At 44.9% G+C, this 20,290-nt stretch overlaps 1 protein-coding gene across 1 annotated transcript in view; it reads left to right on the top strand.

Moving 5' to 3' along the window:
• Positions 1-1,141: 1,141 nt before the first annotated feature.
• Positions 1,142-20,290, top strand: part of ADAM19 (ADAM metallopeptidase domain 19) — a 53,273-nt gene continuing 34,124 nt past the window's right edge. Inside the window, exons 1-3 of the mRNA XM_077924627.1 lie at positions 1,142-1,900; positions 6,718-6,803; positions 9,767-9,837. Coding sequence (XP_077780753.1) covers positions 1,795-1,900; positions 6,718-6,803; positions 9,767-9,837 — 263 coding nt within the window. The 5' untranslated portion in view covers positions 1,142-1,794. The remainder of the gene's footprint in view (positions 1,901-6,717; positions 6,804-9,766; positions 9,838-20,290) is intronic.

Raw genomic sequence — 20,290 nt, 5'->3', positions numbered from 1 at the left:
GCAGTCCATGGGACTCTCAAGAGTCTCCTCCAGCACCATAATTCAAAAGCATCAATTCTTCGGTGATCAGCCTTCTTTATGGTCCAGCTCTCACTTCCAAACATCACTACTGGGAAAACCATAGCTTTTACTATACGGACCTTTGTTGGCAAGGTGATGTCTCTGCTTTTTAAGACGCTGTCTAGGTTTGTCATTGCTTTTCTCCCAAGAAGCAGGCATCTTTTAATTTTGTAGTAGCTCTTGCCTATCCTTCCTCTTTCTGCTGTTTGGATTACTGTCTTTGTCTGGGGTTACTGATGTTCAGAGGAGGTACGTTTACTTGGGACTCCACGAACATAGGGGACTTACTTCTCTGTAAACTGCATAGGCTTGTATGGACACTTTCCATCCCTTATAATATCACAGAATGGGGTTGCTGGGATAAATCAGTACAGCCGTCCCCCTTGTTTTACTCTCTTTCTGTGGGTGTGGGTGTGATACTGCAACTTGAGGGTTTTCAGTGTCTGCTTACTCAGAAATAATAATAATAATAATAATAATAATAATAATAATAATAATAATAATTTATTTATTTATTCCCCACCCATCTGGCTGGGTTTCCCCAGCCACTCTGGGCGGCTTCCAACAAAAGATTAAAAATACATTAAAACATCAGTCATTTAAAACTTCCCTAAACAAGTAGAGCCTACTGAGTTCACTTAGAGGTACTCCGAGGTAAGAGCACATAGGACTGCAGTCTGAATGTATTGTTGCCTTTTAAAAATAACTTTTCTCTGTTGCATAACATTTTATGCATAACTTAAGCTGCCTTGAGAGTGGAAATGAGAGCAACCCCCCCCCGCCCCGCCCCCTTGCAAACAAGCGAAGAAGGCAGACTATATTCCCTTCGTCTTCACCGCATACTGGTCCAGTGACTTACTGGAGAAACCGTTTTAAATGTATTTGGTTGCTTAAATGCATTTGGCTTAAAAATAGAAGGCACCAGAGCTGGCACAAGGAATGGAGAGTGTAAGATTTGGATCTGCCTGGACTCTGAAGCCACACCACCGCGTCCGTTTGGGCTGCTCCAGCTCTTGATTTTGCCACTAGAGGGCGGATGAACAGATCTAAGTCGAGATGCATCTTTAATACAGATGCCTCGTGGGAAGGTAACTGTTCGTTAAGAAATGCCCCAACCCTGTTCTGCGTCTGGAGATGCGCACGGCGTGCGTTTTCTTCCAGGGAGGCTGATGGTGCCTGCACCCTGATCTCTTTACTGCTTATCAAATCAATGCCTGTGAGCTTATAACTGACTGATTGATAAACGACCCCTCAAGCTTTTAAGTCATACATTTCAGAATCCGAAGGAGCTCCTGAAATAAATACAACTAACGCTGAAATTTTCTGCACACACCGCCGGTAGGTTTGCAGACAAAGGAGTAACAGGAACGAGCTCTCGCTATATTTTCAGGCGGGCTGCAAGGAAAGACAAGATTGCCTTTCTCACCACCTCCCGCTATGCTTTCTTAAAGGCTCCTCGTCGGATAATAATGGTTGGACGGATCCTGCCTTTTGCTGCTGCTGCGACGTCACCGGCCAACATCTGTCTTGGAATAGGAATGATGGCTTCCGTGATGGGCCGGATTTGAAAGCTGGTCTTTTTTTTTTTTTTAAGCCACTATTTCATGTGCCTACCAAAGCATTGCAAAAGCGGAGGCTTCTGTACCAAGCCAAATGCAGCAGCAGCAGCAGCATCAAGAACCACCAGCAGCTATGGCATCTCCATCTCTATGAAACGTGCCTTCTCTGCAGACCATGGGAGGGATCATGTGCGGTGCTGCAAAAGGAGACTTGATTTATTCTATTTCCATCATCTTGCTTTGGCTGAGGCAGTTGCCGGCTGAGGAGTCCGGCTGGGCAGGTAAGTGTCTGGATCACTGTGGAGGAGGGCAGGATAAAAAGTGGGAACAGTTTTACCAAGGGGGGGGGGGGAGAGACAACGCTCTGATTAAGGCTGCAATCTTCACCCCACTTACCTAGGAGTAAATTCCACTGAATTTAATAGTACTTACTTCTGAGTATACATGGGATTGTGCTGTAATGTGTAATCCACCAAATGACAGTAACCGAGATATGAGTGGAAATCTTGCGAACCTTCATTTTAAACAGCGTTTTTACCTTTTGGTATATGCAATACTTGCATGAAAGGATGGGTGCTTAGCTGGGAGCACACCTGAACAGGAAAGAAGGTTTCAGCACTTTTGATAAGAATATGCTAAATGCACGAGATCGCTATGAACATAATAAACCATAGGTGTAGAAGATGCTGCCTTCTCCCTCCCTCCCTCCCTTCAAGCCATGAAGCTCTAATTCAGAAGCAACAAATTCATTTAAGAAAGGATGTTCAACAGGTATGCCCATGGGAGTGGTTATAGAAATAGAACTGCAGATTTTCCATTTCTTCTTACCACAGTCCTAGGTAGGTAGGACCAGAAGGGGTACTGAATGGCAGCTGTGCAGCCCCACAGTTGAACTAAATGCAGAAGTCTTTAATTGTAGACTTGTCACAGGGGTCAAAAACATTCTGTCAGTCATAATGACACCCATGCATAAGAGAGCTGCTTACTTGCAATGCATAGGCTTCATTACCATTTCAGCTGTAAAGTAAGTTTCTAGTCCTCATGATAACAAAGCAGCATGGAAACCTGATGGCAGTGTGTTAGAGAGCAAGCTTCTAATATGTTTGCTGAATCCTTCTAACCCTGAAACACCTGCTTATTTAATTCCTTGAATTGCTTAAGGATTGCAACACACACACACAAACACACACCATACAATCTGAGTTGAAAGGAGTGGGGGTGAAACTAATTTCATGTGTCTGAGGTTTTCTGCTATATGAACCTTTTGTTAATTGTTCCTTTAAAATTCAGAAGGAAATAATTTGAAACCTTTTTAACCTTCAGGAATGCCTATATTGCTTACAGAACAGTGGCAGATTAATTAAGAGCTCGTGACATTAATCATATTTGCCAAGTTATTGCTTTGTACAATTAAATGAACGGAAGATGGTTTTGAACTACAGTGAACTTTCATGAATGTTCAATAATGAAAAATGCATCTGCTCTTCAAAATGTGGGAAATGCAGGACCAAAATGCAAGGCAAAAACTGGCAGATAAATGTACAGACACCCAAATTTCTAATCCCTCAGATTTCTAATCCTTCAAATCTGCCTAGTTTCTGCATATTGCTTTCTAATCCAGAGTGGATTAGGTTGAATCTGTTCTTTTGGATTTGGAGATCACTGATTGGCCAGTCCTTGTGATAATATTATGCTATGACCATCCCCTCTTCAGACCAGAGGGGTGTGCAACATTAATTGGCTGGACCTTGTGGTCATTTTTTTATGTCAGACTTCTACCCTTCTCCGACCAGCTATTTTTTTTAGGTTTTACACTTTTTAGAAAAGAGTTAACTAGATATTTTATTAGGTGAACATGCTAAGCATTTATCCAGGATAGGGGGAAGGGACCGTAGACATCCTTCTGGAAGCATGTGGGGAAGAATGAACAGGAAAAGGCAATTGGATTCTTGGGGAGGGATGCAACTTCATACATCCTGGTTCTGACTTCCACTTAGCAGGACCAGCTAGTTGAATATGGCCCAGGGTCCCTCCAGATGATGCATTTACTGGGCAAAGTTTGCATGGAGGTTATACAAAGTTTACTCTTTATTGAGCATTCATCCAGATTTGTTTGTGGGGAGGTTATACGTCTTTCTGTCAATCACATGTTAAAAAGGTAAAGGGACCCCTGACCATTAGGTCCAGTCGTGGCCGACTCTGGGGTTGTGGCACTCATCTCGCTTTATTGGCCGAGGGAGCCAGCGCACAGCTTCCGGGTCATGTGGCCAGCATGACTGAGCTGCTTCTGGCAAACCAGAGCAGTGCACGGAAACGCCGTTTACCTTCCCGCCGGAGCGGTACCTATTGATCTATTTGCACTTTGACTTGCTTCTGAACTGCTAGGTTGGCAGGAGCAGGGACCGAGCAACGGGAGCTCACCCTGTTGCGGGGATTCGAACCACTGACCTTCTGATCAGCAAGTCCTAGGCTCTGTGGTTTAACCCACAGTGCCACCCGTGTCCCTAATCACATGTTACCCCACACTTTTTAGTGCATTTTCCTAACTGCAAGAAGTTTTTTTTTTTTAAAGAAAGGGGTGGGGGAAGTGGATTCATTGAGTCCTTTACTCCTATGAATTGGGTAATCTTAAATTTCCAATATCCAGCTGAATCCTTCCCACAAAATAGAGGCCAACTCACTCAATATAATGCAGTATCTTTATAGAAGGAAAGGAGTGGGAAGCGCAGAGTTCACAACACAGTCAATCCCTTTCCCCGTCCAAACTCCACTTCACAGATGCATGAAATATGCACTCTCATGTTTACTCCTTTTTGCCCCTCTGAAGGTAGCCCTCTCAAGACAACACCAAGGTTGCAGGTTCAATCCCTGTATGGGACAGCTACATAGTCCTGCATTGATGGGGGTTGGACTAGATTATCCTTAGACACCCTTCCAACTCGACAATTCTGGAACTGGGCAGCTACTTTCATAGTAACAGAGCAATCTAGACCCTCCTTTATTCCAGGTTAGGGGTGGATGGCTTGGATCAGATGGAGACTCCCCCTCCCCCCAGCTCTCACAGTCAAGGCAGCCTCCTCACTGGTGAAGCGAAAACATCCAGCCATCAAATATGTGGCTGAGGAGTAAAGCCAAATAGTGGGATACCTGTTGGCTGGAGCCATCAGAAAGAGCTGAAATGGGACACTTGAAGGTTTGGAGAGGGCAGGGTTGACCTGACAAATTCACTGGATCCCAAATTGGTCCCTCTGCTACCACATAATTGCATTGGGCCTGTTCCCTGTGCCATTCTGGAGTTGGTGAAATGGTCAGCATGGATCAGCACTGATCATCCTCTTTCTGCCCACTCCACTCCACTGTCTGCCACAAATCCTCACCAGCAAGGGGCAGAGGGAGGTATGGGTTAGGGTTGTTCTGTAAATGTACTGCCAAATTGTCAGTTGCTGATTCATTGTGCTTGACTCTGGCAAAAGCCTGTAAATCAAGGAATAGGGATCTCCAGAGGTTGTTGGACTACAGTATTGGTAGGCAACCTAAGGCCCGGGGGCCGGATCCGGCCCAATCTCCTTCTAAATCTGGCCTGCAGATGGTCTGGGAATCAGCGTGTTTTTACATGAGTAGAATGTGTCCTTTTATTTAAAATGCATCTCTAGGTTATTTGTGGGGCATAGGAATTTATTCATCCTCCCCCCTTCAAAATATAGTCTGGCCCTCCACAAGGTCTGAGGGACAGTGGACCGGCCCCAGTTTGCTGACTCCTGGACTACATCTTCCATAGTCCATGACCACTGGGCATGTTGATTGAGACTGATGGGAGCTGGAGTGCAACAGCATTTAGGCTGGAGAAGCCCTCTATTAGAACAGCTTTCTCCCTTATCATGAAGGCTCATTTTGCCCATAAAGCAGAACTATCAGCAAAATTCTACAAATAAGGAAGAAACACAAACCAGGACAAATGTAGTACCATCCCAGAACTGTCTGTAGCATAAGAAACAGCAAAGCAACGTAGTTTAAACAAGCTTATTTCATCACACTTACTCACCAAAACCACACCTGTAAGTGTCAGCCAGAATAACCTTGTGGGAAAATACCTTCTTAACTCCCCCCCCCCCCGAAATGGGAGTGGGTGACGCTGTGGTCTAAACCACTGAGCCTCTTGGGCTTGCTCATCGGAAGGTCAGTGGTGTGAATATGCACAACGGGATGAGCTCCCATTGCTCTGTCCCAGCTTCTGCCAACCTAGCAGTTTGAAAGCATGCCAGTGCAAGGAGATTAATAGGGACCACTGTGGCAGGAAGGAAAATGGCATTTCCATGCGCTCTGGCTTCTGTCACAGTGTTCCATCACACCAGAAGCAGTTTAGTCATGCTAGACACATGACCTGGAAAGCTATCTGTGGACAAACGCCGAGCTGGCCTGAAGCAAGATGAGCGCCACACCCCATAGTCACCTTTGACTGGATTTAACCATCCAAGTGTCCTTTACCTTTTACCTTACCCCAAATATAGCAATCTGGGGTCAGCTACTATATGCCTTCAGCAAAATTTGCCTTAACACGGTTATAAAGCTCTCTGTGGGTTAATGTAGGAGGAGGGAGTGTGGTTCAAGGAAAAATTAATCTGATTGGCTGTGTGGTGCTTTGATGTGCTTATACTAGCTCTATGACCCCTGATTGGCTTGACCATGTAGTCAGGAAAGGGAGAAACTATTAAAAAAACAAATGTGCCAAATCAGCTACAATGACAGCAATGGACCCAGGTGAAATGACGCCCCAAATGCTTTTTTTTTGGGGGGGGGTGTACTATCCACAAAAATCCAACTCAGTCTAATCTCTCCATGCCAAGAAGCCAGCATTATAGTTATACTTGTGAAACAGAGAATGGAATTGGTGAGAAAAGTGGTTGATGAATCTGCTCTCAAGAACAAAGGCTGCTTTTGACTGGCAACAAGACTTGTCTGGGTATGTAAAAGATACCATTGGCTATTTGGATAGGTACAGTAGGATGTTGGTGGGGGTTTCCCCCCTGTGTGCTGCTTTTCTCCTTTGACCTTTCAGAGTTCATACTGTGGCTTTGAACAGTTATTTATGTTTCCTCAGGGACATGGAATGCAGTCCACTCCCAGGTGCACCATGAAATCATAATACCTCGGTGGCGATCAGATGGAAGCTCTGGCAATGATAAGGTAGGTTGCTTAGCCACAATAACAGGAAACGAGCTGTGCTTTCTCGTCCCTTTCAAATAACCATTATCCTCCTGATACAATCATGGGTGGGAATTACATAGCAGTGACAGTCTGGCTGTGAAGTGCCTTGTAAAATCTGCCTAAGCTGGATAGAGTGATGGTCATATAAACTCATATACCCATTATCAATACCAAGAGGAATGAAGGAAGCTGTCTTATACTGAGTCAGACCTTTGGTCTATCTAGCTCAAATATAATTTGTGTATAGTGGTCTTTTGTGTATTGCAAGTGCCTTTTTGTGACTATGTTTTCTAAGTGCCTCTTGCTGCTTCCCCACTGGTGATAAAGGGCTTTTTGGTATGGGGCCTGGGGGAAAGAGTGTGATAGCCTTATCAGTGTTTATATTAGTTAACAGTGCATCAGTTCTGTTCACCCATCCTGCTACCTAGGCCATTCATCTTGTAAAGATGAGTAAGCAAGACATAGACTGTGTGATTTGCGGAAGACAATTTCAAACCACTGGGTTGATCCGTCTGGTTCTCAAAAGGCTTGGAAGCAGCTTGTAAGTCCCTCCACACTAGAGCATCTGTAGCTCCTCTAGTCACATAAGGATACCATGCTGTGAACTAGCCTACACAAAGAGGCAACAGTTCTCGAGACTGCAGCAGCTGGAAAAGCTGAAGCTGTGGCCGCAAAAATGCCTGCCAACTTTTTCTGTGTACAGCCGAATTCTCACTAATTTCCCCCTTGGTTGTGGTACCATGTGGTTCCTTGTATGATGCACAGGAATCGGATTCTGTATGCTTGGCATTGGATATAGTCAATAGTGCTGTTCGTCTTCCACCTCCTCCAAGCCAACATTGGGAGTTTCTCCAACTGCAATCCAGTTAAGAACATAGAAAGCTGCCTTTAGCTGAGACATGACCATGGGTCCCTCTCGCTCAAGATTGTCCACACTGAAAGGCAGTGGCTGTCCAGGGTTTTAGGCAAGGAACACTTCCAGTCCTGCCTGGAGATGCAGGAGATTGAAGCTGGGGCCTACTGTGTGCAAAGCAGATGCTCTCCCATTGAGCCACAGCCATTCCCTGGTTATTTCCTACAAAAATGTCACAGATGTGCAGAAGAATTATCTGAGGAGTTCAGCTAGTTGTTGTTGGCCGTCTCTGTTTTGGCTGTGTGGAAGCACCAGACAGATGGGAAGCAGAGATTTAATCAAAGCAAGCATCAGTTTTCCTCTACTGCTATGTGTGTGGCCATGCAAATGTGCTTTTGATCAAAGGGAAGGGCCAGCTCTGTGGCCCGTTTGCTATCAGATCCCTTGCAGAGTTGACGAAGAAGGATGTGGTAGGCCTCATGTGTCAATAAGGGCAAGAGGGCATTGCTATTTCTTTTTTGTCCTTCTCTCTTGCTCGGAACAAGTTGCTCAACAAAGAGATTGCACAGGCAACTCTCGAGCTGGGAACTGAACCCACATCTCCCGAGTCTCTGCCCTGCACATTAGCCACAAAGCGCTCTCTCCCTCCTCCTGCTCATGCAAGCTCTCAAAAATCTTCCTGAACGCTCTAAAATGAAACTGGAAAAATCGTTTAAAATTAGGCATGAGAAGGGGGGCACATCTGTTGCCACTATGAATAGTCAAGGACCATGTCGATATATGAATAGAAAAAGAGGATGGTGTTCTCCATGGAAGTTGTAGCAACCATTGTGTGTGTGTGCGTGTGTGTGTGTGTGTGTGTGTGTGTGTGTGTGTGGAAGCACTAGAAATGCAGAAGCCGGAGGCTATTTTGGTTGAACAATTTGCTGTTCAGTGTGGGCGAGGTTCCTTCATAGACCACACTTAGGATGGGAACATGTTTAACAATGGTGCAATTTTGATTACTTGGGACAACCAACATTACTCACTTTCCTTCTTATTAACAGGCTGTGGTTTGCTTTTTTATGAGGGTGCATGGGGGGAGGTGATAGCGACTTCCTGCCTCATCCGTCTGCTCTGCCTTTGACACTTCAGCTAATATTTGCCAATTTCCACCTTGCAGCCTTCATAAGCAACCACAAAGAATCATTAGCCAAGTTCCGCTTCTGAGAGAACATACTGTAATATCCATAGTAGGGTTGGAAGGGAACCCAAGGGACATCTTGTGCATCTCGTCCCTACAATGCAGGAACCACAGCTAAAGAATCCCTGACAGAGGGCCACCCAACCTCCAGTGAAGGGTTTGCATCATTCCCAATCAGCCAATGATTTCTTAAACTTCGTTGTATTGTGTTTTGCTTGTCCTTTGAATCAGTCTTGAACAGTAATGTCTTGACCAACCAACATCGCAGTGGCATGCATCATGCACAAATCTACAAGTTCCTGTCAACCGCACAATGGCTATGCTCTGTCTTCACAGCTGCAAGCAGTACACATGTGCCCATTGGTGGGAATCACAAGTGGGGAGAGTGCTGTTGTGCTCAAGTCTTGCTTTTGGACTTCTCTTAGGCTGGCCACTGTGAGAACAGGATGCTGGACTAGACGGGCCATTGGCCTGATCCAGTAGATGCTTCTTATGTTCTTATCCACTCTCTAGCCCTGCTTTTCCTTTACATTCAAGTCAGACCATTCAGTACAGCTGCACTGGAGCCCAGGAAGGGAATTTTAATTCGGTGTTCATCATGATTTGCTCCAGAAATGGTTTGCCAGTGTTCTTCTCTGGTTGTGTTATGGTCTGGTATACCACTGTGGACCAATAAGCCTGCAATCCAGTTGCAACCTGGGAGTTGGTCTTATTGAACTCCATTGGATTTGCTTCTAAGAAAACAGTCATAGCAACTGGGTTGTAAGTGATCTGCAGTCTACTGTTTGAGAATCAGTGAAATAAACTATTTGCTATTATTTTTCATTTTTTGCTTAATATCTTGATTCTGTCGTAAGCCAGAAATGCAGAGTGTGTGTAAACCTTTTGTTTCTGTGTTGTACGCAGCACCCACCCAGAGCAGAAGTAGAAATAACAGCTGAAGGAAGAAACTTCATCTTGGATGTTGAGAAGAATGAGTAAGTAACCTTGTATGAAAAGGCAGGGTACATTTAAATATACACTCCTGTTAATCTATTGTGTGAACTAAGCAGAGGTTATCTGCCATTTTGAACTCCAAACAGGGCACTCCTGTTCCTTTAATAAAAGTTCAGTTAGTGGAACATCTTCTGCTATGGTGTTGTATAGCTGTCAAAATGCAAAGGCAGAAGACATTGAGCAAGCCTCAAAAAAAGACTTGTGAAACTCGTACACAAACAAACCACAAAAACTCTAGCTTGTTCCTGTTCCTAGGCACTAGAAATGGGATTACGTAAATCAGAGGTAATGTCAGGCCCAGGGGTTATGTCCCCACAGCCATCTCTAGCTGGTCTGTGGGACTCTCCCTATGCCATGCCACACCCTTAGCCATCCTCAGAGCCTTCTTCAACTGCTTTTGTCTGGCTGGTCATGTGTCCTTAAACTGTAATTATTTGATTGATTGATTGATTGATTGATTGATTTCAATTTATATACTGCCCTATATCTGGAAGTCTCAGGGCGGTTCACAGAATAAAATCAAAATATAAAACCACAAAATACAGAATCAAAATAAAAACAACAATAATCCAATAACTCCCCCCTCAAAAACCCCACATTTTAAAAGGCCACTTGCTTGACTAGATCGAAGATGAAGAGGCGTGGGTGCAGAAACTTCTGGCTTTTGCATAGTTGCAATGTAGCCAATGCTATGAAGGAAAGGGTCACATTATTGCTTTGCCCACTTTTGTCTCGAGCTGTGTCCACCACTGATATGTGCCCCCACCCATTCACAAAAGAATGCCACCCTCAGGCTGGGAAAGGTTTTCCACCCGTGACATAAATCCATAGATCAGAAGAAAGGCACTCTGCAAAAGAGAAGACTCTGCCCTATGCGAGAGAGGCCTAGTTGCTGCCATCCAGCCAAATAAAACAGAGGGTTCTGGTGGAGTTGGCAACTGCCAAGAGACTGAAGTATAAGACATTTCCAAGTTTTTGTTATCATTTGCATTCTAGGCCAGTGGATCCCAATTAGCTAAGTATGGTGGACCCCCTATTTTTCAAAAGCTAAACCATGGACCACCTACTTTTGAAAGTTTTGATATCTCTATGGTTGTTTTTGTTAGGTGAATGGTGCCATGGACCCCCCCCCCGGTGGGTTTTGTGGACCCCCTGAGCTCGATGGACCACCTGTTGGGAACTACAGTTCTAGATCATTTATACTGTAGATAAAGCCATGTTAATTGCATTAGCTGCAGAAGTTATAACTGTATGCAATATAACTTTCTCTGTGGGGGCACCTTCTCTATGGGATGACCTCCCCTTGGAGATGAGCCTAGGCACCAACTGTTGGGTGCTTCCAGTGTGCTTAAAAAACCTATCCATTATTTTAAAAATTGCAAAAAACCCCAACAACTTACCTATTTCCTCAGACGTTTCTAGGCTGTTTCTATACCAGTTTTTAGCACCCTGATTACTTTAACTAACGTTAATCTTTTATTGGTTTTTTGGGGGAGGGGTATGTTTTATGATTTATTGTTGTAAACTGCTTTGATACTCTCTGGAATGAAAGACACTAGAAATAGTTTTATTTATAAGTAACTGTAATATAGGGGATGAGGGGGGTGCTCATCATATTTGCAGAGGACAAATAGTAAATAGATAAATAGTAAAATTATCATTATGGAGTAGGATGTCTCTATTTTTGTTAAGTTGTGAGTGAACATATCAGACGACACAGCGATTCTTCCAAAGCAGCTCTTTATTTGTAAGCTGAAACAGAACTGAACTGAAGGGCTCAGTCAGCCTGCTTATATAGAGCTCCAGTACCTCGTTACTGTAACAACTTTCTAAAACTATCCAATCACTGAATGTCACTTTCAATCCTTCATTTGCACAACTATCTACAGTATCCCCCTGCTGACCCAGGGTGAGAACTTCAGTACATAACAATTTACATTGGAGAAATCTTGGAGGGTATGCCAGTGTAGGCCATAGTGGCTTATGCCACTATTGGAGAAACTGTTTTTCTGTTTCTATCTAATTATTCAGCTACCCAGAAGGAATTCCATTCCTCGGAAAGAAAGACTATTGCTACTTTAATTTTACTGAGTGCCTTTAATCACTTTAAGCACTTCTGGGTTCACAGGGCTGATGGATACACAGAATCACAAGGATGCTCTCAATCCTTTGTAGTTGATGTTGGTCCTGTGAAGAAAGCAGAGCTCGAGTCCTACAAATAGTCAGCGGCAGGCCTTTGTTAAAAAGTCTACAGGCCTTCCCAACCCCTCCAGAAAAGATTTTGTCTTAATAGGCCAGACTGGAACCTTCTGAGAGCAGTCAGCCCGCCCTGAAATGCTACTTGCTAAACATGTTCCAACAGCCAAGGCGAGATAGGGGAAGAGAAATTGGCACATCATACGTTGCTAAACACATGCTAGATTTCTGTTTGGCACAGCTTCTAATACAAACCATGAAACCGCATGCTTGCATTGGCTTTTGGGAAATGATTAGAGTACCGTTAAATGTATTCAATATACTCTGTTATGAAGTCAGGCTTTAGCTGCACAACATGCCCTTTAACTGAGAAATCGGGTCCTCCCTTAAAGAGGGCACATGTTGCGGTGAGACCTGGCAACCAAACCCTGTGTTGTGGGTGGGTATGATAGCCACAACACCCAATTGGTAGGTCCCTTGATGCAGGGTTTAATCAGGCCAATGGGACGCAGGCTAAATGGATCAAGGGACATATATATACCTATATATACCCAGAGCTTCCTCGTTTGGCTCATGCATCGGAACACCCGCCCACCTCTCCTTATTTTTAGGGTTTTGCGCTTGACTTTGCTATGCTGTTGCGTGTCGTCTGTCGTTGGGACAGGGGCACGGCAGGAATTTCCCCCACTTGGCTGATTGGCTGGTGCCATTTGGGTTTCACTTGCCACGTAGCAAATCATCACAACTTGTAAGGTTGCGGATAGGCTCTGGTTCAGGTGATAGGGATGGGAGAGCAGTCTCGACGTCCCTATGTGAAGGTTATTCCGTTAAAGGAATCCAGGGACTTGATGGTTTGATCAATCCCTGAGAAGGGGTTGTGCCCATACCTGAGTCCAGGGGGGCATTTGAGGGGTGGAGATAGCCTGTTCCCGGCTTTCCCCTTATCCAGGTGTTCACCCTAGACTGACCTATGCTGGTGCCCTGAGTCAGCGCTACCTGCAATGGTGCAGGGAGCTAGTCGAAGCAGAGCCTATGCAACCACTCACTTGCTGTAATCAATAAAGTTGTGGCCTAAATTCTGCCAAAAAACAAACCAAAATTTGAGTCATGTCTGAATTTATTTAAGGGGAAGGTTTAAAGGTCTGAACACGCAAAAATCTGTTGTCTGCTCCAAAGAATTGGTTTGGGTCTGCAGCCTAACAGAAACAGGACTTTTGTCCAGTTGCTTTTACATTTCTGGTGTTTGGGGATTGTGTGGAACTGTGAAGGGAAAGCTATGAGTGGTGGAAGAGAATTGGCAGAAGCAGAGTCTCTTGAGCAAAACATTAGCAGTAGATTAACTCTGAGCATGATGACATAATTTCCAGGTGTCTCCTGGGAACTATGCTGTGCTATTTTCATCTAAGGCCTGCTCTCAACAGGCTAGCAAAACGGAACACATATATTGTGTTTACTTCCTGAGTTGGGCCCCTCATTCCTCTAAACACAGACCCATTTAACTTTGCAAGGGGCTGCAGGAGAAAATGTACAGGGCTCATAGTTGTCTGTGATGTGTAATAAGTACAACTCCTCACTTGGCTACTGGTAGAGACTTTCGTCAAGTGCTCCAAACATAGAATACTAGTTCTTTGCCAGTATAATTTTTATACTAGTATGTTTTTCTTTTCTTTTCTGGTTATTTGTTTTTAATCAATGCCCTTTTAAATGTGTTGTGGGAGGGGGGTTATTGGTTTGTTGTTGTTCTTAATTTTATTATGGAGCTCATTTCCGAGTAGGTTTGTGTAGTATTGCACTATTAGTGTTTTGAAGTAAGTTTAACACATACTTGAGCTTCGTTTCAGTACATCTGAAGATACTTTGAGTATGTTAGAAACTAACAATTTATGTTTTGGTGGTGGTTATAGCTGGGATTGAGGAGGTTCAAGCTCTATCTAATTCCACAGGAAGTTACTCTATTAGCTATTATCTCTGAATAGGTTCCCAGACACCTGGTGCAGCCCAATTGATTATTAAATGATCTGTCGAGATGCTTAAGCTCTGCAGCTGCAAAGCAGAAAATCCAATGCAGATTGATAACAAAATAGATGGAGAGAGGTTCTAAGAATAACATTGGCCATAGTTCAGGAAGAACCTCACATGTAAACAGATTTGTTTTAAACTTTGTGTGCATTTTTGAAAGAAATACAGAATTCCCCTTTGGCCGAAGATAGCAAGGTTGAAAATGTGATGAACATATAAGTAATTAATGACAAAAGACTATGCCTAAGAACTTGTCCCTTTGGATGAAGAGGGTAATTTTTAGAAGAGAAGCTGTACTGAAGAAGAAGAAAATATTCTACTGCTAGTGAGGATCTTGTTTTAGAATGGAAGTTTGTTACTGGTAATCTAAAAACTTTCCTGTGTCACCTGTGTGGTTTGCTCCATTTTGCTCGACACGCAAGGCATGACATTTAATGGCGGCAATGAACCTTGGCACAGGTTTGTTTAGAAAGGGCATTTATAATTCAGGCTGGGAAGAATTCCTTGTGATGGTAGCCAAGACATGCAGTCGTTGGCTAGTTGACACAGAAAATGCTCTGGCTCTCAGCCCAGCTCAAATATCTAATTCTAGAATTACTGTACCTTGGAAAACAAAACTGACAAATCCACTGTACTGTTTCCATGTGTCAGGGCTAACAAGACCCCATCCCCTCACCACTGCCTGAGATTCTGAGCTGCTGGATACACGGTCACTTCCATTATAATTTCCTGCCTTATCTGGTTTCCTTTCCAGTGCTTGTTTAAGGAAACAGAAAACTGGAAACAAACGTGGCTGTTGCCTATTTCAGCTTTACGTAGGAAGGATTGCTGTGGGATTTTGCATAGGCGCTACACACACTGTGATTTGCTGGTAACTTCCTACACACGTAGGATATGAATGGGAACAAATGACAGAAGGCTTTGACCTCTTCTGCAGGTCTCATGAAGAGTTTCTGAATGGTTGGAACGCCAGGTCCCGCTCCGGGAGGGATTCTGGCTCATCTTCCTCTTGGAATGGTGATTTCATTGTCAGAGGGCTAGGCAAGGAAGCTAGGTTATCTCTTCATTGACTCTAAACATTGCATAATTTCCCAGCCAGGAAGAAAGCTTCCTTCTCTCCTGTCCTCATTTTGCTTATCTCATAGGAAGATGTACAAGCAGTTGGACTCTGCAGCTTTACAGTTCTTTAATCTTTGGGGTTATAAGAGGGGAGACCTGCTTAGCTCTGCATAAGATGCTCCAGGAAGGAAATACTTTCCAGAAGAGATGATATAAGCAGAACCCAAACCTTTGGCATCAGCAGCACTATGAACCCCATTAAGCCCCACTTGAAAATGCCTTCTTATTTTAAAAACTTGTGGATCTATACATGCCACAAAGAAAAGTTGTGAGAAGAACACATTTTCTTTTTGCTTCCCTTTGACTTTTGGGCTTTGCATGCTTTGGGGCACATCTCATTGCCCATCAGCGTTAACTCGCCCCGGCAGTTCTGACACTTAGAGACAGCTTGGCTGAAACATGGTTGACCCGAGGAAAGACATACCGTATTTTTCGCTCTATAAGACGCACCAGACCATAAGACACACCTAGTTTTGGGAGGAGGAAAACAAGAAACAAAATATTCTGAATCTCAGAAGCCAGAACAGCAAGAGGGATCGCTGCGCAGTGAAAGCAGCAATCCCTCTTGCTGTTCTGGCTTCTGGGATAGCTGCGCAGCCTGCACTCGCTCCATAAGACGCACACACATTTCCCCTTACTTTTTAGGAGGGAAAAAGTGAGTCTTATAGAACAAAAAATACGGTAAGTGTTTGCAAATGACACTAAACCTTTTGCAAAGAAGAAGAAGAGAATCCTGAACAATTCATCCAAGGGCTGCTGGCTTGCATTATATTGCTGACTTGAGTCCCAAGAGAACTTATGAAGAAAGTGTGATATGTAACTCCCAAAGTTCATAAGCCAACTAAAAACCTCAAGCTTTAATTATTTTACAGAATTTGAACATTTCCAATCCCATGTGATTCTGGAATTTAAAAAGCAGTTCATTACTGGCATATACTGCATGGGTGGGATGGTTTTGTTTTTCATAACAAATGGTGATTTCATGTTATTGGAGTAATGCGGCAGAGCAAAGTCAAATTATCACTCACTTGAAGGCATTTGTACTGCAGCCAAAAGGAATCACAGCAGTGTAGGAACTGGGATTTGGGTCCTAATCCAACAGTGTATAAAGCATCGCTGAGAAATAAATCCTTCCTCTACTTCCAAGTATTCTTGGCAAGCCATTTGGGCAGGTTTATTGTTTCATATTAAGAATTTGCTGTCAGTGGGCTTTGGCACATGTGATTTTGACCTCATTTTGACATACCCCTGTCAAATTCAATGAATTGATATTGGATTTTGACTGTCATACTTGTATGCACCTATTATTATTATTATTATTATTATTATTATTATTATTATTATTAATGGCAGCAGTCTATTGAGGAAAGGATATGGTTAACTTAAGACAAATACATTATTCTTAAACAAAAATGCTGCTCCAACTTGTTCAGATCACTAAGATGAAGAGTCCAGGATTTTTTATTTACAGTTTTTAAAAAATAATTTTTATTAATTTTCTTTTCTTAAAACAAATATCCAATATCATTGCTGAACATACATTTTCCAATCCCCCCCCCCCCCCATTGACTTCCCTCAACTACCATTTCTGGTTTATTACATCAGATGATACATTCTGCTGATTATTTACAATACTATGTTATTACATTGTTGTACTACTTGTTCTCTGTAAATAAAATTGTAAATACAGTTACAGATAGGTAGCCGTGTTGGTCTGCCATAGTCAAAACAAAACAAAATCCTTCCAGTAGCACCTTAAAGACCAACTAAGTTAGTTCTTGGTATGAGCTTTCGTGTGTATCTGAAGAAGTGTGCATGCACACGAAAGCTCATACCAAGAACTAACTTAGTTGGTCTTTAAGGTGCTACTGGAAGCAATTTTTTTGTTTTAAAATTGTACCGTATTTTTCGGACTATTGGACGCACCGGTCCATAGGACGCACCTAGATTTGGGGGGGGAAATAAAGGCAAAAAAATTTATTCCCCCCCCCCGCCAGGCGCGGGGCTGGGGCGGGGAAGCCCGAGCTTCCCCCTCCCCCAGAACGGGACCCAGAGCCATGCCGAAGCTGCGCGCAGCTTTGGCATCGCTCTGGGAGCTTGCGGGGCTGGGGGAGGAGGAAGCCTTCCGCCAGCCTCCAAACCATGTCGGGAGACAGCGGGATGGCGCGCTGCGCCTCTCCCGCTGTCCCCCGAGTTTGCGGGGCTGGGCCAGCCTTCTAACCAAGTCGGGGGACAGCGGGAAGGGCGCGCTGCGCCCCTGCCGCTGTCTCCCGAGTTTGCGGGGCTGGCGACGGGGAGGAGCAGGCTTCTCCCCCCGCCAGCCTTCTAGACAAGTCGGGGGACAGCGGGAAAGGCGCGCTGCGCCTCTCCCGCTGTCCCCCGAGTTTGCGGGGCTGGCAACGGGGAGGAGCAGGCTTCTCCCCCCGCCAGCCTTCTAGCCAAGTCGGGGGACAGCGGGAAGGGCGCGCTGCGCCTCTCCCGCTGTCCCCTGAGCTTGTGGGGCTGGCGGTGGGGCTCTCCTGAAGCCTGGGGGTTGTGGGGCTGGTGGGGGGGAGAAGCAGGCTTGCTCCTCCCACCCCCAGCCTCCAGATCAGGTCGGGGAATAGCGGGATGGCGGAGCGCCGCCATCCCGCTATTCCCCGACCTGATCTGGAGGTTGTGGGGCTGGGGGGGGGAGAAGCAGGCTTGCTTCTCCCACCCCCGGCCTCCAGATCAGGTCGGGGAATAGCGGGATGGCGGAGCGCCGCCATCCCGCTATTCCCCGACCTGATCTGGAAGTTGTGGGGCTGGGGGGGGGGAGAAGCAGGCTTGCTCCTCCCACCCCCAGCCTCCAGATCAGGTCGGGGAATAGCGGGATGGCGGAGCGCCGCCATCCCGCTATTCCCCGACCTGATCTGGAGGTTGTGGGGATGGTGGGGGGGGGGAGAAGCAGGCTTGCTTCTCTCACCCCCAGCCTCCAGATCAGGTCGGGGAATAGCGGGATGGCGGAGCGCCGCCATCCCGCTATTTCCCGACCTGATCTGGAGGTTGTGAGGCTGGGGGGGGGGGAGAAGCAGGCTTGCTCCTCCCACCCCCAGCCTCCAGATCAGGTCGGGGAATAACGGGATGGCGGCGCTTCGCCATCCCCCTATCCCCCGAGCTTGTGGGGCTGGGGGGGGGGGGGAGAAGCAGGCTTGCTTCTCCCCCCGCCAGCCTCCAGATCAGGTCGGGGAATAGCGGGGTGGCGGCTCTGCGCCTCCCCGCTGTCCCCAGCTTTTGGGTGCAGGCTGCTGCCCGCAAGCCTTGCGAGCCCGCGGGACATCCCGCCGGGCTTGCAAGACTTGGGATAGCTTCCTGAAGCCTGGAGAGCGAGAGGGGTCGGTGCGCACGGACCCCTCTCGCTCTCCAGGCTTCAGCAAAAGCCTGCATTCGCACCATAGGACGCACACACATTTCCCCTTCATTTTTGGAGGGGAAAAAGTGCGTCCTATAGTGCGAAAAATACGGTAAATGTTTATTTAAATCCTGCCAGCGAGACAATTTCCTTCTGTTGTTTCTGCAAATTTATTGTAAAGGGTTCCCATTCTTTTTCAAAGTCACTATTGTTCTTTTCACGCAGTTTGTTGTCAGGATTTGTTATTTACATTTATCCCTTTATCCAGAAGGATGTTGATCCACTGGTACAAAATTCTATTGTCACTGAAATCTTACACATAATATGGATAGCCTGACTGCTGTAGACCATGCATTGGTAACCTCAAGGCTGGATTACTGCAATGCACCCTCTCTGCAAAACAAGTTTGACAAATGGAAACCAAATAATAGAGAATGATGTCTTAGATTTGACCTCTCTATGTTGTCTCTTATGCTCCATAACTTTTTCTGCAACCACTATCATAAAGGGCCAATCCATCTTTTTTCCATCATGGGACTCAACACTACATATACAGGGTTCCCAGGTGCTCTCCCAGTATAAATATATAGATGTTTGTAAGTGCAAAGGACATGGACACATTCCCAGTTTGATGATGTCATAATAATAAATAGCCATTGTCAGGAATTACTGAGGTGGAGGAAGCTCCTGAGCTGTTCCATTCACTTGCTTATTCCATTTATCCAATGGGCTAACAAGCCAAGCCATCAATTACCCTTTCACATACGCTTATAATACTTTGTTTCTGTTGCTGTGAAAACTATGAATATACAGTATCATCTGCAGCAACAGTCCCTATTGTTCAAAAGTTTTACATTAGATTGAAGGTAAATTTCTCAAATTAATCCAGACCCTTGAATTCTGAAAACTCAAAACCGTTTGTTTATTTGTTTGTTTGTTTGTGCTTTTGTATATTTCAATTCTCACCTGCTTCCGTTTCCTTTCTCTTCCCCTGGAAGCTGCTCATAGTTTTTCAGTGAGGCTGATGTTGTCAATCTTATCAGTTTTTCTCTCTTGAGCTGTACTTTCTCTTTCCTGATTTGAAATTGTCCCCATTTACTCATTAATCTGTATTGTTGGATTTCTTTAAAGTATAGCTATGCTTCTGTCTTAGGTTGAAGACCTAGCCAGTGCTGACTGACATCATCTAGTGTGAATGAAAGCAAGGCATGCAGTATTTTGTATCTCTTAGTTTCTGTTCATTGGAATTTCATCTTTTATTTCTCTCTTTGGACTTTGAACACATAGGAAAATAGGAGCCTACCTTATACCACGTCAGATCAATGGTCCATCTATCTTAATATTATCCACACTGATTGGTAGCAGCTCTCCAAGGTTTCAAGCCAAGAACATTCCCAGTCTTGCCTGGAGATCCTGAGGATTGAATTTGGGGCTCTCTGGGGTGGTAGAGCACAAAGGATGCTCTACCGTTGAACTATGGTTATGTTCTTCTGTACTTTTTGTTCGTCTCTTGGAACCAGAGGTAGGATAGCTCTTATGGTGGGGTGAAACAGCTTTCTCCGATGAGAGCAAAATGATGAAGTCAAGGATGGGTGTATGAATGGTGCAGATGCCAAGGAAGCCCATGCAGAGGGGACACCATTTGAGTTGTTCTTTAGGCATAAAAATATTCTGGGATGGTGCTGAGGGAATGTGCCTTTCCCTTCCTCAGTCCTTGCATCCCTCTG

This window comes from Podarcis muralis, chromosome 2 (genome assembly GCF_964188315.1).
Source record: "Podarcis muralis chromosome 2, rPodMur119.hap1.1, whole genome shotgun sequence".
Classification (NCBI taxonomy): Eukaryota; Metazoa; Chordata; class Lepidosauria; order Squamata; family Lacertidae; genus Podarcis; species Podarcis muralis.
This window is presented reverse-complemented; position numbering and strand designations above follow the sequence as displayed.